Here is a 16891-nt window from a genome sequence, read left to right as displayed (position 1 = left end):
GGTGAAGGCGTCTCATCTTCTCTTCGCTAGAGGAGTGCGGAGGGCAGGCCGACCCTGGGGACAGGAGGGCCACGCGACAGGCAGGCGGGTGGGTGCACTCACCCACGCCGGGGGCGCAGTTCTCGTTCTCCCCGCACACACTGATGTAGACCAGCCCCTTCTCGCTGTAAGCGGCGGTGTATCCGCTTCTGCCGCTCAGAGAGCTCAGGTCAAACAGGTGTCCTGCGGGGGCGATGGGACAGATGGGGATGCTTGGAGGCCCATCACCATGGATTCCACCAGCCATCCAGCCTCCTGACTTCTCATCACAAGTCACTGCCCCCTTCACTGACACGGCCATAAAGCCCTTCCCTATTAGCTAAGAAGTACCACAAGGCCGTCAGTTCCCAAATTTATGAAATGGCCCATCTTTCCCCAGGAGACAGGGGCTCACGGCATCCTCCTCCTCCTCCTCCTGGGGCAGGGCCACAGTGGTCACCAGGACTCTGGTGGGATCGGGAGGACCCTACTCCTCCCACAGCCAATAAACCTGCACCTTTCCAGTCCCCAGCACAGAGACTCGGTGGAGGCCTCCTGGTGGCCCCTTGTTAACTCTGAAAGGTAACAGGAGATGGCCTAGAGCTCGTGACCGGCACCCCAGAAACAGGAGTTACAGGGAGACTGGCTTTCAGGCAGAGGATCAGTCTCTTCTCCACTGAAGGAGAACTCGAGTCAACAGCACTGGGCAGACCCAACACACACACCGACAGGACAGGATGCTGCTGCCTCGGGGTGCCGCGTTCCCCAGACTCACACTGGGCCTCTCACCGTGTGCTGTGCGTGCAGTGTGACTGGCAGTGTGTGTGTGGTGTGACCAGCTTGTGTGTGTGCGCAGTGTGTCCGGCGGGGTCCCTCACCTGTGGCGGGGTTGGTGACTTGGCAGTCGCCGTGCACGTTGCTCCTCACGGGACACGCGGCTGCCGTGGGCCAGGAGAAGGTGTACTCGCATTCCTCCACTGCGCTGACTAACATGGGCCTGGAGTTCTGCGAGCAGAGGACAGACGTCACCGCCGGGGCACACGCCTGACAGACCCAACGACACCGACTTGACTCAGGCAGGAGCTTCCCTGCCAAGCACCACAGGGCGTGAACATCTCAACGTCTTTGCGAGACGAGGGCAGATTGAGGAAAATAAAAGGGTCAGGATTTGCTCCTGAGATACCACGGGGGGCTTGACACACACAGGGTGAGACATAGGCTGAAATCCCCGGGGGGGCGGGAAGGTTTTCCCACAGCTAAGACAGAAGACGGGGCAAGGACAGGGTGGACAAAGGAGCTCAAAGGGCTGCTGGGAGTCAGGAGTGAGGAAAGAAGTGATTCTGTCCAGGAAATGAAATCTGCTACGATGGACAAAACAACAAGACCCTCTGGAAGAACCAGTGTGGGTTAACTAGTCTCCGCACCGCACCGGTGAGGGCTGGCTCCCGACGTCTCCAACACGTTCCGTCCACACAGAGTGGGTGACAGTCATCCAGCAGCACCTGCCCTCCCCGGTGAACCCCACGCCGGCTTGGCTCCTGGGCCACCACAGGCCTGCGCAGCCCTGCAGCCCTGGCACCCTCGTGAGGAGCCCCGAGCCGAGGTTTCCAGACCTCAGTGGCCCAGGGGCCTGGCCCACACCTCTGCACTATCTTCCGGGAGGAACCCTCAGCCACCACCCCTGCCAGGAGGGCAGGCAGGTCGCAGGTTCCCGAGTGGCCTGCGTCCCGGGCCCCTCCCACTGCCGGCCGAACGCCGCCGGACAGGTAGCAGTTCGACCTGACGTGGAGTGCGCTGGCCCAGCCCGACCTCACTCACATCAGCTACAACCCAAATCTCACAGAACAGCACCCGGGCTTCGCCTTCATGCAGAGACGTTCCCGTGGTGAACAGCAGTCCAGAGAGACCATTAATTCAGCCCACACCTGCTTAACTGCACAGACCGACCCATCAGGGAAAGGAATCACCGCGGAGGCGGGAACCCAGCTGCCGCGCACTGACCACACACTAGGCGTGACGCCCGGCGCTTCGCACCTCCTCTCAGCCTCACGGCGACTTGGTGAGACAGGTAGATCTCCTGTCGTGAATTGGTGACCAGTTCAGTGGTTAAGTTACGGGGTCACCCAGTCAGGGGTGGGCGAGCCACCTTGGGACTGGTTCTGCCCGCCCTTCTGCTTTGCCCAAGTGGCCTCGAGGAAGACAGAGGGCAAGCTGCCAGATACCAGTTTCCACTCCAGCCTTTGGGGAATCTAAGCCAACCTTTAAAGAGAATCAACTAATTCTAGAACTAAAACCTCAGGGCAGCCCGGGGGCCAGAGAAGGAAGGCACTCCAGGAGCACAGGGCCGAGGCCGGGCTGCTCTCACCCGCTGTCAGGCCGGCCACCCCGAGCCCCTCGACTCTCCTCCCGGGAAAGGAAGACACCAGTCCCGCCGAGCTGGGACACGTACCATCCCCAGAGCTGCACGTCGGGGCCGAGGCCGCTGTGTCACCTACCACTTGGCTCTCGCTGCAGCTGAAGTGGATGGTGGCAGACTTCTTCCGAATCCGATCGGGACACAGGTCACCGTCGACATACTCCAGCAGAGTCACGCCATCTCTCCACTGGGGACCATCTCTCACCCTGCCGAGGTTCACGGGCTCGGAGCCACTCAGCAGACACACGGCCGCCTCTGGAGGGCACGGCTCTGCGGCACAAGGGGTGCGAGGAACAGCGACATCAGCGGTTCTCCAGCCTTGGGCTCACAAGGCACGTGTGTCCAGCTGCGACATACTGACTCTAACAACCACTCCGAAGTGTCAGTGATTCCTTTTACATACGTCACGTGCCAAAGATACCCCGTGAGTTCTCCCTCCATTAAACGCTGTTTTACCACAGGTGGACGTGGGGCTGGGGTGTGGGGAGAGTCTAAGGCACGACAGCCTAAATTACTCCCGACCCCCAAGCAGGATGACGCTAAATACCTCGATCAAGCCAACGGGACGTTTTAAATGGCCTACGTTCATGGACTGTGTTTATCTAAGAAGCCACCAAGAGCTGAGCCATCTTCCCAGTCCCCAAAATGCCTGTGCCATCTGCCCCGGACAAATGAGCCCCTTCACAGGTTAAGAACCTCAGTGTCACCAGTCTGGCCAGCACACAAGGCAACGGGAAGTGGGCCACGGCCTCAGACCATGCAGAGGATGGAAACACTTATCATAGTTACATAACAGGGGTGGGTACAGCTCAGTGGTGGGGTGCATGCTTAGTGTGCACGAGGAACTGGGTTCAATCCCCAGCACCCCCACTGAAAATAAATAAATAAACCAAATCACCTCCCCCACCCCTTGAGTTGAAGCCAGACAAGACGTGAGCAAGCTGCATGAAACTCCATGAAAATGGGACATGTCTCGTCTTCAGGATCCCAACACGGGGCACCGTGGTCTCTATGCATCGCCCCTGGCCCCACGTGGACCGCTGAGTTCTAGTCTCATCACTGGCACCAGGGGTCTGGGTGCATCGTAAGAGGCCCTCACCCACATTCCTCTCAGTAGATGTGGGGGGCAGGCACCCAGATCTCCTTTCACACCCTCCAATCTCCTGCCCTGCTGAGAATTACCTGCAATGATGATTATTTCTCCCTCTGTCTCCTCAAGTTCAAAAAAGGTTATAGCGTTTCCAGCAGAACCTTCAGCACTGATTTGTCCTGGGCCACACCAGGGTCAGTCACTAACCCTCAGATAACTCTTCCTGTTACTTCTTGGCCAAACCACTCACATGTCAGAAAGCAACACACCTTCAAGGAGCCTCGCTCTTACTCGTTCCTTCCCCATAAAGCCCCTTACAAGCCACCAGCCCACCCAGAGACCCCTCACCCGAGCCAGCCTGGGGAGCCAGAGACTTGCAAACGTTGATGAGGTAGTGCTCGGTGGCCCCCGTCCTCGTGATGGCCTCCCAGTTGTCACTGTATCTTGACAGGGGTGAGAGGTCGTAGGTGTTCCCAGCCCCATCTCTGAAGGGAAGAAAGCACGGCCGTCAGGTTCAGCTCTGTCTAACGGGGTCCTCAGTGCCCCATCTGGAAAGGCTCTGGCACTTAGAGCACAGCCTAGTCCTGACACCCTGGGAATCAGGTCCTTCCAGGGACAGAACTTTATGCTGGACTCTCCCATCTCTGGTCAACCAGCAGCAACACAGCCTGAGTTCAGGAAACATCAAGCCTTGTTCAATGCAATTATGTATTAACCTGAAAAAGCAAACAGCAAGCGCCTGTCCTGCTCAGGCCGGTGAGCAGACGAGGGTGCCCGGCTGGAGCACACGGGCACCCCTCAGGCAGCCCGGGAAGGCCACCTGCTGTCTGAGCCCGAGGCCGCCAGCAATCACTGACGTAAAACCGGCCGGGGCGGACTTTCTGCTCAAAGGTTTACTCACTACACAAATTCCAAACAAGGACAGTTACTGGGAACCAGCCCCACACCAGGTGCAGAGTCAAAGGTAAGAAAGACAAATACTCCACCTGCGGGGCACCAGGTCCAGGTAGAGACAGACAAGAACACCACTTGAGTGAGAATCACTCATTCATTCAAAAACCACGTGCCCCACAACTGGGGGTGCTGTATTGAAGGAAAACAGATCAAAATCGCCCATCTTATGAAGCCTGCAGAAGTCACCAGCGGAAGAAAAACCACAGACAAGAACTTTTTTTTGTTATGTATATCAGATGGCAACCACAGTGAAGAGAAGAAAAGGCAGGGTGGTGGGGTGGGCAGGGATAAAGTCTGGGAGAGGGAAGAGGAGATGAAATCAGACATCACTCAGAGACCGCCTTCCTAAGGAGCCACCTCTGAATAAACTCAGGAAGATATGGAAGAGCCAGGCATCCAGGGACCCAGCACAGCACAACATAGGCAGAGGGAGCAGCACAAGCAAAGGGCCTGGGGCACAGAGAGCCTGGTGAGGTCAAAGGCAAGGAGCCCCATGTGGTTGGAGCAGATTAGACGTGAGGAGTGAAAAAGCAGGGGCTGTGGTGAGACATGATACAGGGGGTGTTCCAGTCTGTACTGAGGACTCCAGCTTGAGACGGGCTTCACTGCACTGAGGGGTTTCAGCAAAAGCACCCTCACTGACCTGTAATTTAACAGGTTCATTCTAATCATCATGCCGGACTGTCCCACGTGTAGCAAGGGGACCGACTGACGGGTGACTGCAGTGGTGCAGGTGCAAGATAAAGCCACATAAACCAGGGTGGCGCACTGCTTCCAGAATGGAGAGTCCGAGGTATTTTGAAAGTTGATGGACCGTCAACGGCCACACCACCCAGAACACGTCCAATCTTGTCTGAAAGTTGATGGACCATAAATAGGATAAGAGAGAAAAGATGCCAGCATTAACTAATACTGGAATCTGTGGGAGACATCAGTTTTTGCAGAAGCAAGTCCTCAAGAACTTCACCTAATGGACCAGCTCAGAGGCTTACTGTAAATGGTTGAAGATCAAAAGAGGAAACTGAAACTATAGTGAAAGAAGGGGGCAAAATGGAGGGAAGAAAGGGTGGATTAGAAAGAGTACCAAACAGACCTCCTAGAATGAAAATTACAGTCATGAAAATTAAAAAGGCAACAGTCAAAACAGCGAATTAAACCAGCTAAGAGACCAGCTGATAAAACTGGAAATGGGTCTAAGGAAACAGAATACAGTACAGAAACTGATGAAAAGGATACTAAAAAGCAGACAGAATAGGAATGTCTAAGAAATGATTAATAGAAGTTCCAGAAGAGACAGATAAGGTTAGAGGCAACATTCAAAGTTACAGTAACTGCAGATATTCCGAAACTAGTAACAGACACGCATCTTCAGTTTCAGAGAGCACCGACTTGCAAGCAACCCAGACAATAAAGCCCTGTACAAGCCAATCAGGCGAGACTGCGGAATACACACAGGGAAGTACGCAGGGAAGGCATGACACTAGGACCAAAGGGGGCAGATTCTCTACCCGCAGTGCTAAGCACAGGAAGATGATGGACAACTTCAAAGTGCTGATACACACACACAAATTGTTAACCCAGAATTCTGTATGAAGCCAGCGAGGATAAGCTCAAGCCTTTTCAAATGAAGACCAAGACTGAACTCCACAGACTCTGTCAGAAGTACCACGCGGTGGTACAGTGCGATGTGGACCCCAGGCCTGGGCAGCGGTGGTGTAAGGAGCCGGAGTCAGGAGATGAGCCAACAGTGGACTTACTGGTATAGATCACTAACTGTATGTATTTCCATACGTCACTAACACTTCAAAAATTATTCCTTTATCTCAATAAAAGGACGTAACACAACAAGAAGACTGGAAGGAAACATGGAAATGACCAGATTTCTTCCAGGACAGGAAGCTATAGCTCAGTGATTTTTTTCAGGTGGGGTCCTCACACAGCAGAAATGTCAGCATGTCCCTCAATACTCAGGACGTGGAGACCCAGGGAACCACACTCTCCCGGGACAGAACCCAAGAGGTCTACTTTGTCATAGTTCTGAGAGGCACAACTGAAATTCACACACAGTGAAGGTCACCGTATCTCGAGAGCTGCCAATCACCCGATCTCAGAGGCACACCTGAGCCACAGGTAACAGAACAAAAGAACCAGGCGGCCACCAAGAGCCTGCCGGTTGGGTGTCACCCCCTCGTGCTCTCTCCAGCCCACCCCCATGCAGCTCCGCCATCACCTTTCTCTTCACTGTTGTGTCTCCAGACACAGGCAGCCGCTGGGGAGGAGCAGAGGCCAGGGCACACCCTGCTCACTCCGATCCGCTCAGACTCATGAATCGTGCACGGTTTTCTGTTTCAACCACAATCACTTCCCTGCACCTTAACTCAAAGTAACCAAAGCCTCTCAGAGCTGTGAAGGGTCTCGCAGGTAACCTAACCCAACTTGCCAGCTTCATATTCAGGAACTAAGGCTTCGAGAAAGCACCTGACTAATCTAATGCCCTGTCCCTCAGGCAGCTATTAAAGCAAAAATATTATCAAGTAAATCGGACTGCCCGAGAGCCAACATCCCCACGCGCTTACTTGAATGAACACTCGGTCAGGTCAAAAGGCGGGCAGGCATACTGCGTGCGCCACTCGAACAAGTAGGAGCAGTCCGAAGTCTCCTGGAGGAACACCGGCTGCAAAAGTTGAGAGACATACCCATGAAGTGGAAACTTCAGTTGGGGGGGGGGTTAAGACCTTTTTCTTAATAAAAAAAGTTTTTTAAATATATTTTTACTGGAGGTACTAGGGATTGAACCCAGGACCTCGTGCGTGCTAAGCATGCATTCTACCACTGAGCTATACCCTCCCCACTGGGAAACTTCAGTTTTAAGGATGCAAATAGTAAGGGATGGTCCTGATCTTTACTCAACATGCGTTGATCAAGGCTTGAACCCATTTTGTGTACAGAACATATTTAAACTAAGCTAACCAGGAGACTTCAAGACGTAAGAGCAGATTTTTTTATAAGACAGTGGCCCCTGAGCTGGCGGACCGACCCTCCCAGCCCATGTGCACTGAGCACACTCACCGCCTGGGTGCTGCGGTCACAATAGAAAAAGATGGCTGTTGAGCGCTGGTACACCTTGTGGCAAGGGTCCCCTCCAGTGTAGTTCATCTTCAACACCCCATTCTCATAGGTCAGCTTCTGAGTAAGCAGGCCTGTTCAAGAAGCAGCCAGTCAGACAAGGACTGGTTCACGAAGTCCCCAGGCCACCAGGCTAGTCCCCAGACACGTTACGCCACACACCCTGAACGAACTCTCACAGGACCAAGTGTGTCTGGCCTACCAGCACTGGACCACTGGCCCCATCACATGACACCATGAAAGAATAAAACCAGGCCTTCTCTTGGCCAAGGCTGTGACCTTCCAGACTACCCACGGGATCACCGACATGCAGACACGCCTCAGCCTGCTGAGCTAAGAGGATGTCACCTCGTCTGCACAGCCCCCAAGGTCTTCCCATGCAGCCCCCATCAACTACTTCAACTTCCTTTTTTTAAAGTTCTTAAACTTAGCATCACTTGCCCGGCTGCTGAGACAGCACAATGACCACAGCCTGCCCCATAAGTTTTACAGCCCAAGCCTACACAAAATGTGTCCCCTTGGACTCAAGTCTAGAAAGTACGACCTCATTAATAGTCCAGTGGGTCCCAAAGGTAAAACAGGAAAAAGGGACATGAACTTAGAATCAGTAACTGGCGTGGCTAAGCACGAATGAAATAAACTCTAACAACGCTCATCAGCCGAGGCCCGGCTCCGAAAATCAAGCGAAAGCAGAGACGTCACTAATACGCTGTCCCCCGAGCGCAGGAGCCACCCTTCCCACCCGAGACAGACGTCACCTGTAGCCTGATGTCTTAAATATGTAATTCCATTCTTGTGCAAAAACAAGGAGGAAAAACCACAGTACCTGCCACTTTCTGAAATCCCTCGGGTCCCCGCTTTTCCTGACATGACGAGACGACCCTGGACCCGTCACCGGCTGAGCAGACGCCCGAGGACAGCCGTCCGCAGACGCGGAAGTAGTACGTGTACTCGCCGGCGCTCACGACCGTGTCGTTGAGGGCGAGAGGCTTCAGGTCATACAAGTTGCCATGCCTCGGATCCTTCACTTCACAGTTGTCTCCTTCAAGAACACGGCGAGGGAAGGGCATCGACACAGGCACTCATACTTTCAGGCAAACGTTTCGCAACTTTTCATCAGCTAAGAACTGTCTTAAGATAGGCATTAAATATCATTTCCACCTGTTTTCATCTGGTTTGTGCGCATGAGACAAACTGCCTGGCAGACAGCTTTCTAGAAAAGCTTCAGGTCACAGGCTGAAGATCCACGTAAGCAAAACAAAGCCCCACGTTCATGTTCTCACCAACCACCCACCAGTCAGGAACGTGAGGAAAACGCTACAGGTAAAGTTAGCAACGGAGTGGAGCAAACAAAACTCGAGGGTGAGAACGACCCGCCCGCTGACACGCGGGGCTGCTGCGCCCCCTTCACACATCTACACGTCGCTGAGCGGCGCAGGGCGGCGCCTTACCTTCGGCGCGGACCACAGGACAGGCCTCCACCGTTCTCCAGACAAACACGTACTCGCAGTCGTCCAGAAGCTGAAAGGTCGGCGACCCCTGCGGTGGAAACCAACAGTTCACTGTGCTCTCATTTGGCAAAGAGAGTCAGTCAAACGCCAGCCAGAGCTGACTTGCTGACCCGACTTGCAACCACGAGAACAGCACACGGCACTTGGGAAACATGTCAGAGCTGCGGGGACACAGCACATGCTGGTCGGGCCCCGCTGATGGCCCGACCCCCTCCAGAACACGGGCAAGCTCTAACTCAGACAAGAGAGCCGAGGTGGCAGGGACAGGCACGCACCGTCGTGTGGGCGCACTCGAGCATAATCCTGGTGGAGAAGCGCTGGTTCCCGCACTTGTCACCGTTGACATAGACGAGGCTCAGGGACCCATTGGCGGCAGCTTGAGGGCTGACCTGCACGACGCCCAGGTTCAAGCTGCCGTCCTCCGACACCAGGCAGGACCCCACAACGCTGCCTGGAAGAGCCAGCAAGGCCGTTGGACGTGGGGGTGGGGGTGGGGGGGCAGGACCAACTGGGGTCCAAGGCGCGACACCCACCATGGCAGCCGGGAATGTAAGGGAGGGAGTTGCAGACACTCAAGTAGAAGGTTCTCCTCTTCCCATCAGCCGAGGTGTCAACTGCAGTCCAAGGCTTCCTGGCTTTGCTTAAGCCGCTCAGATCATATTCGTTCCCAGCCGGGTCTGAAACACAAGGCAAATGCTGGAGACCCCTGCCTTCCCATGAGCGCTGGGCATCACTTCCAACCCCGAAGACCAAGGATGCACAAGCAGAGCATCATTTCAGAAAAACGTGGGGACCCACAGCAAGCCGAGAGGGCTTCCAACAGAACAACAGAAACATCATCTGCCTGGCCCTCAGCACCGCGACTCACGACAGAGCACTGTGGACATGGAGGTGGGGCCGGTCCCCCAGGAACAAGCGTCCTGGAAGCCCCACTGGGTGTCAGGGACTGTCTAACGGGGCCTCATCCTGGTTCTGTTTCTCTCACTCAGGTGATGAGCTCTGACAGTGTATCTGACTTTCCCCTTAGTTTTCTTCTGTTCTTAAGCAGCTTCTGATTCCAAAATATTGCTTAAAACCATGAATTACAAACCCACTCTCCTCAAGAGAAATTTTTTAACTCTAGGCATTGTCCACAGAAAACACGACGCACACATGTCGTGCTGCCTGTAAAATAACACACCACACACACACACACACACACACACACACATTTTTGATCAGCCTCTTAATTCCTGGTCCTCCAGCCTCACCTGTGACTTGGCAATCCACCGGAGAAGGTACACAGGCCAAGGCCGTTTCAAACTCAAAGAAAGTGTCCCGGATCCCCAGGCCAGAGTCGATGTCTTGATGCAGGAACCTGGGGTTCCCTGGGTAAACGTCACCATTGCAAACAAAGCGGATGATGAAAGCATCAGCTCTCCCTGGAACAGGAAGCCAGGCTGTGAGCAGCAGCAATCACAGTGCCGCTGCCCACACGCGTGTGTGGCACCAGGACGGCGCCCCCGAGAACCAGCCTCCAGGCCACCCCCGGGAATTCGTGCCGCAGCACTGGGTCTGTTCCAGGGACCCGATCCGAGCTCCAGGGAGGCCACATTCATTGTGACAGTGACTGACATACAGGTGGGTTTACACCATGAACTTGGCATTCTTACATTCCAGAAAGGATGCAAATGTTACATCCATTTATCCTCCCAAATGTTAGAAAAACATCACTATCAGGTCCTACTATGCACAGGAATGAAACACACAGAAGAAAGCCCCCACCTCCTGGGAGCCGACATCCTCATTCGGCCTAAGGTGCCAGGCGGAAAGGGAGTGGAGTGTGGCAGGGACGGGGCCTAAGGAATCACAAGGGTGGCGGGGATGAGGCGTGGCGGTTTTGAATGGGGCGGCCGGGCTCACTGAGGTGACATCTGAGCCCATACCTGCGGAAGTGAGGAAATGAACCACCCGGCCATCCTGAGAGAAGAGGGAACAGCAAGGACCAAGGCTCAGGAGGGGACGTGGGCGAGTAGGCCTTCACAGTTCCGGGAGCACGTGGCCACCGGGACTGAGCCAGGAGAGTGGAAGGTGACCCCGTCAGAGAGAAGCAGCAGGTGTCCCACAGCCACTGGGTCGGGGCTGGCTTCTACTCTGGGTGCAGGTGGGGCCCTGAGCTGGAAGTGACGTGACCTAACATTCAAAATGTCACTCTGACTGCCAAGCGGAACACAGGCTACTGCAGTGGGGGTGGGGAGGAGGCTCCCACAGCGAGGGGACCACAGTGGCTGGGGCTGCATTCAGGGGAGAACCTCGTGGCCATTGACACATTAACAGGTCCAGAGGTACCCATTTAATACATAAGGAAACTGAAGCAGAGAGGTTAAGGAATAGGCTGGGCTGGGGTAACACAGTTATGAGCGGTTATGCACGTGCTGTGCCCCTGGCTTGCTGGAGCCTGGATTCAAACCCCGCAGAATAAACACTGGCGGCTGTCAGCCACACGAGCTCATCAGTAACCCTGCAACGGCCTTGCCGGCTCTTCCAGGCAACGCTGTGCGGTCCTGCCTGGTGTCAGAGGACAACAGCTGGCACCTGGGCATCATGCAGGTCAGCCCTCAGTCTGCCGCCAACGGGTCCCTGAGCCTCGTCTTCATCAACAGCGACAAGTGCAGGAACCAGCACTTCTCCACCAGGCGGGCAGACACAAGGAGAGAGCCCCGGCACCCGTGGTCCAGGATCCCTCTCACGGCAAGATGGCCCCCAGGGGCCTGGCGGAACACAACAGGGGGCCGTGCACGTGCGGCCCAGAGTCTCCGGGCGCTCAGGTCACGTACTCAGAACCACCAGACATTTGTCAGCTGCAAAAACAACACAGATCTGGGCTCACCTCCAGAATGGGAAGGCGACCCCTTATAGGTCAGAGTTATGAAGCCCTCGGTGGACAGCTGAAGGCTCTTCTCCAGTCCAACCAGCCTTCCTGGCTTCAGATTCTTGAGCTCCTCCTCCTCTGCCTCACAGCCGGAAGCCGGCTTTCCGTCCAGGGTCCCACAGAGGGGCGTCGTGCCGCACACGTTAAACTGCAGGTCGGACAGTGAGAACCACACGCTAACTCAGGGCACGTGACTCACCAGCAACACGAGCCCCAGCAACTCAAAGCCTGCCAAGCTAAACAGTTGTTACTTATTATCAAAATTACCAACTTTCCACGTTTGGGCAGTTACTTCCTAAATCTAGCACATAAGGCCAAAATGAATGTCCAAATGGCAATGCCCAGAATTGCCCCTAAGGCTTTATGCGCACAGCCCGCATCCCTAAATGCAAGATACATGTTACACGTGATAATGCAGCATCTGTAACGGAAGGAACACGAGTAGTCAGAATTTCACAGTATTTTTGATCACATTAGAAAAAGTATATATAGTTGAAGTCACGTTAATTAAAAGTAAATAAAACGTGATACCCCTGTATTTCTTAAAGATGTTGATACCATTCCACTGAAGGAGAATATGTTCTTTGCTTTGAACACACAGAAAGGAAAGACTTCTCTGTAACTGGTTAACTGTCCGCGAACAACATCTACTAAATTAGGATCTACGTACAGAAAGTGATGTTCCTAGACCAAAGCTTCCTGCTTAAGAAATGGCCGGTCAAGACTACACCCCAGACAGGTGCCCTGCAGCCATGCGGGCTGCGTGGTTACAGGAATCTGATGGTGCAGATTCAGGGCCCCCTCTCCCCTTTCTGGTCCTGCCCATAAGTTCACAACAGAGCCGAGAGAAGTCCAGGATGGCTCTGCCAGGTGGTGGGCACCAGCCACCCTGGCTGCCCCCACCCACTGGCCTCTCCATTCGTGGGTGCTCAGGCACCTTAGCAGCGTCTCACTCGGCAGCTTCAGCTGCACGGGGGCCCCCAGGAGCAGGATGGGGCCGCTGGGCCTGGCAGGCCGGGTGAGACGGGTGCGATGCCAACAGTCAGCTGGAGGGCGGGGATACCCTCAGCCTCTCCGGCAGCACGCTGACCGTGCCTGTCTCCCAGGAGCCTGGACACCTCCCAGTTTGTCCCCGCCACCTGCGACTGACAGGAGTGACGCACACCTGCTACGCCTGCTACTGCACGGGCAGAGCCTGTCAGGCCTGCCCCTGGCATGTTCTCCGCGGGGTCACCCCTGTTGGCATGCTCCTCAGAGGGCGCAACGAGCTCGTCTGCCTCGCGCACTCACACTGACATCCGGATACACTGTCACCAGTTAGAACCTATTATAAACCAAGCTGGAGCAGCAGTTTCTGAGAGGATGTCGGTGCGGGGACGGGCCCTGGCCAGGTGTTTTCCAACCCCGGAACCCGCTGTACGCTCTCCGGCACGCACTGCGCTTCTCTGCAACAGGTTTTTATAAGACAGTCCCAACCCAACTTCCTGTTTCCAAAAGTTATTCTCTTCTCCCAGCATGGATTTTGCTAGAAATTAACTGAAATAAAGATTTTTAAAAAGCTTCCTTCCTTTCCAACAGCACTCAGTGTCTAACCAAACGGCATTAAGTGGAGGTTTTCCTCCTCGCTGCTCGAGACACAGCGTCAGGGCCGCCCATGGAGGGAGTGAGGCCAGAAGATCCCAGAGCACAGCCATCGGGCTGTCCCCTTGTTACAGGGAAAACAATCACCGTTTGCTCTGGACTAGCGGCTCTCAAACCTCACTGCACATCAGAACCTCCGGGGGCCTTGTTAAAACAGACCGCTGGGCCCCACCCCAAGACTCTACAGGTTCCCAGGCAATGCCCAAGCTGCTGGACGGAGGACCATGGCTCCAGACACTCGGTCACAGATTAAGAATAGCTTATTTTCCAAAGAATGACACCCTCACGTCTGCACTGATGCAGGATGGGGTGATGGTTTCACCTCACTTGCCCTTAAATCTGGATTTTCTGAGTCCCCTGGGTGAGAGCTACCATCACCGTGAGCTGGGCAATCCCTGAGGATGCTGCCCGCCCCCCCTACTCCCCATCACCAGCTGCAGGTGACTCAGGAATCCTCCCCTCGTTTCAAAGCAAAACAGAACTCATCACATAAGCCTTACCAAGAAGATCTTCCCGATGCTTGAGACCACGTATCCTTGGGACTTGTTTAGTGGGTTCAGATCAAACACATACCCACTGTTGGGGTCCCTGATGGAGCAAGCCTGCAGGAACCAAAGGGGGAGAGAATCACTCAAACCAACTCCACGAGAACACGGCAAAGCCAGAGCACCTCCAAAACCTGCCCGCACGGACCGCTTGGACTTTAAAGCCCCCTCAGAGAAGCAGCCCCGTGTGTGCTCATGGCCCTGACAGATAGGACAACTGAAGTGCTCCAGGTGTGACACCGGCTCAGAGATGCTGACGGTACTCGAGCTCTTAAGGCAGCAATCATTACCTGGACAAGAAGATGGCTGCTGATCCCCAGGGAAACGTGAGAACCGTAAGAGACCCACAATTCATTAACTGTCTCTTCTCCTCTTCTAGGAGGTGGAAGGAACCTCCCTACCCCAACGTGTCTTTTTTCTGTCCTGCCCACCATATGCAGGAAACAGAGCGGCAGCCACAGCCTTGGGCTGCACTGACGGTGGGTGCGGGCGGCATGCCACCATGCCCACCCTCCCCGGGCACCCTCCAGCCAGGACCCTGTCCTGGGAACATTCACCAGTCCGGATGCTGCTGCTGGCAGAGCTTTGAAAAGGGAGGGAGGGAAACACATTCTCTATTGTAAAGAAAAATACCTAGTGCCATGGAAACAAGGTGCACCCTTGCAGGGTCAGAGAGCACGTCTCAGAGCAGCCTGCTGCCCGGTTCTGCAGGTGCAGGCTCGCCCGAGGGCAGGAGCGCATCCCAAGGCTAAAGGGTGGGATGAGTGTAGCACTACAGCGGGCACAGGGCTAAAGTGGACGACGTGGGAGGAAGGTGGCTGGGACCAGAGCGTTAAACCCTCAATTATCGCGTTGAAACAGACAGACTGTACCCTACAGATAATTTCACATTAAGACATACAGGCTGTATTCTATAAACATGTGACACTGGAACATACAAGTGTATCCTACAGACGGCGGGGCTCTGACATGTGTCAGGTGCTGAGTGACACACGAGCACTCATCTCTGCAGTGATGGAGAGCCCAGAGCCCCTGCAGCACTGAAGGACGTGGCGTGGAGGAAAAGGAAGGAATCTACAGGAATCGGGGAGTTAAACGGAAGGTCCTGGTTCTTCTCCCAGCATCTGGGAGCCGGGGGTGAGGGAGAGGAGTGCAGGATGACTTCCAGACGCCTGCTGTCAACGCGGCGGAAACAGAGGCGCCAGTAACGGATTAAGCAGCACAGGGAAGGGGTGCAGAGCCAGGACACCTGGACAGGAAGGTCCAGGGCAGCTCGGCGGGAGGCCCAGGACAGCACACGTACCTGGTCTGTGTCTGTCATTACTTGGACAGGACAGGCAGCCTCTGTATTCCACAGGAAACTAACCACGCACTCCCAGTTGAGAGAAAATATGGGGTGGGTATTCTGAAAGGACAAAACCAGGATGACAGTCAATGTAAGAAAATGGAACTCGATCTAACCAAAAGAATACTAGTCTGATAAAAAAAAATAGCAAAAATCAACAGAACGATTATCATGTCAGTGACAGGCTAGGTGCTTAATGTGTCTTAACTAATTAGAACTTATTAATTTAACATCCTCATTATTCCCATTAAGGAGATATTATCTCTTATGCTCAGATGCCAGTAAATTCACCTGAGATCATGACAGCAATAAATGGCAGAACTGGAATCCAAACCTAGGTCTGAGCCCAAGTCGATGCTTTTGAAAAGTGTTCAAAATGTTCTACACCCAGAGTGCAGAATACAAGAGCCAGACACCAAGACCACGGGGCGCACGATCACAGCCACGAAGAGGCAAAGCTGACCTGCAGGGTCACAGGTCAGGACGGGTGGAGAAGTGACCAGAAAGGGGCAGGAGGAGGCCCCTGGGCGCTGCTGGTGTCCTGTTTGCAGACGTGGGTCTGGTTACACAGGTGCATTCAAGCTGCAGAAGTCCACCAGCTGTAACTTACAACCCATGCACTTTCCTGAGTGTTTTCAACATGTGCCACAGCAGCTTCTGAGAGGGCATCGCCTCCACCATGGGCAATGGCCGCTCAGACAGAGGCCATGGCCACCAGACACTGCGCAAAGGATGCGACAACATATCTCAGCTAGCCTCACAACAACCCTCACCTGCCATCTGTACAGATGAGAACACTGAGGCCTGAGAAGGCGCCTGCCAAGATGCACAGGGAAGGACATGACAGTGGTCTGTCACCCACCAAGCACCCTTTGATCTGGAAGTCCCCCTAGCCACCCTCTCAGCCGCAGCGTCACCAACAGTGAACTAAGAGCACACCCATCCCTTCTGCCTCATGACGTGGTTGTGAAAAGTTCCGTGATTTGCAGAACCTCTGGGACATCACCTTCACTCACTCGGTATTTCCAGGGCCCTGGAAACGTGCCAGGCCCTGAGCCGAGGCGGAGAGATACAGTAACAAGGAAAATAGCTCTGAAAACTTAAAAACTCTGTCCAAACAGGATGTCACAGGAAAGCTGAAAATAGAAGGGTCTGAGAGATCCTCCTGAAGTGTCCAAGATCTCCATGGCAACGAGACACCAGAGGAGGGAAGGGGGGTGGGCCAGGCCCAAGGAGGGGACACAGAGGTGCACCGAGGGGGCGGCATAGAGGAGGGCCAGGCTGCGCAGCCAGGAGTCCTTCCTGGGACCAGGAGTGGAAACCAGGAAACCGAG

The 16891-nt window shown here is 54.6% G+C and overlaps 1 protein-coding gene across 1 annotated transcript in view; it reads right to left on the bottom strand.

The window, feature by feature from the left end:
• Positions 1 to 16891, bottom strand: part of IGF2R (insulin like growth factor 2 receptor) — a 96031-nt gene that overhangs the window by 21589 nt on the left and 57551 nt on the right. Inside the window, exons 20-33 of the mRNA XM_072966129.1 lie at positions 15516 to 15617; positions 14168 to 14269; positions 11985 to 12174; positions 10366 to 10536; positions 9649 to 9792; positions 9391 to 9566; positions 9056 to 9143; positions 8431 to 8646; positions 7548 to 7678; positions 7055 to 7152; positions 3873 to 4009; positions 2514 to 2704; positions 897 to 1023; positions 103 to 222 (exon numbers count right to left, since the gene is read on the bottom strand). Coding sequence (XP_072822230.1) covers positions 103 to 222; positions 897 to 1023; positions 2514 to 2704; positions 3873 to 4009; positions 7055 to 7152; positions 7548 to 7678; positions 8431 to 8646; positions 9056 to 9143; positions 9391 to 9566; positions 9649 to 9792; positions 10366 to 10536; positions 11985 to 12174; positions 14168 to 14269; positions 15516 to 15617 — 1993 coding nt within the window. The remainder of the gene's footprint in view (positions 1 to 102; positions 223 to 896; positions 1024 to 2513; positions 2705 to 3872; positions 4010 to 7054; positions 7153 to 7547; positions 7679 to 8430; positions 8647 to 9055; positions 9144 to 9390; positions 9567 to 9648; positions 9793 to 10365; positions 10537 to 11984; positions 12175 to 14167; positions 14270 to 15515; positions 15618 to 16891) is intronic.

This window comes from Vicugna pacos, chromosome 8 (assembly GCF_048564905.1).
Source record: "Vicugna pacos chromosome 8, VicPac4, whole genome shotgun sequence".
NCBI lineage: Eukaryota > Metazoa > Chordata > Mammalia > Artiodactyla > Camelidae > Vicugna > Vicugna pacos.
This window is presented reverse-complemented; position numbering and strand designations above follow the sequence as displayed.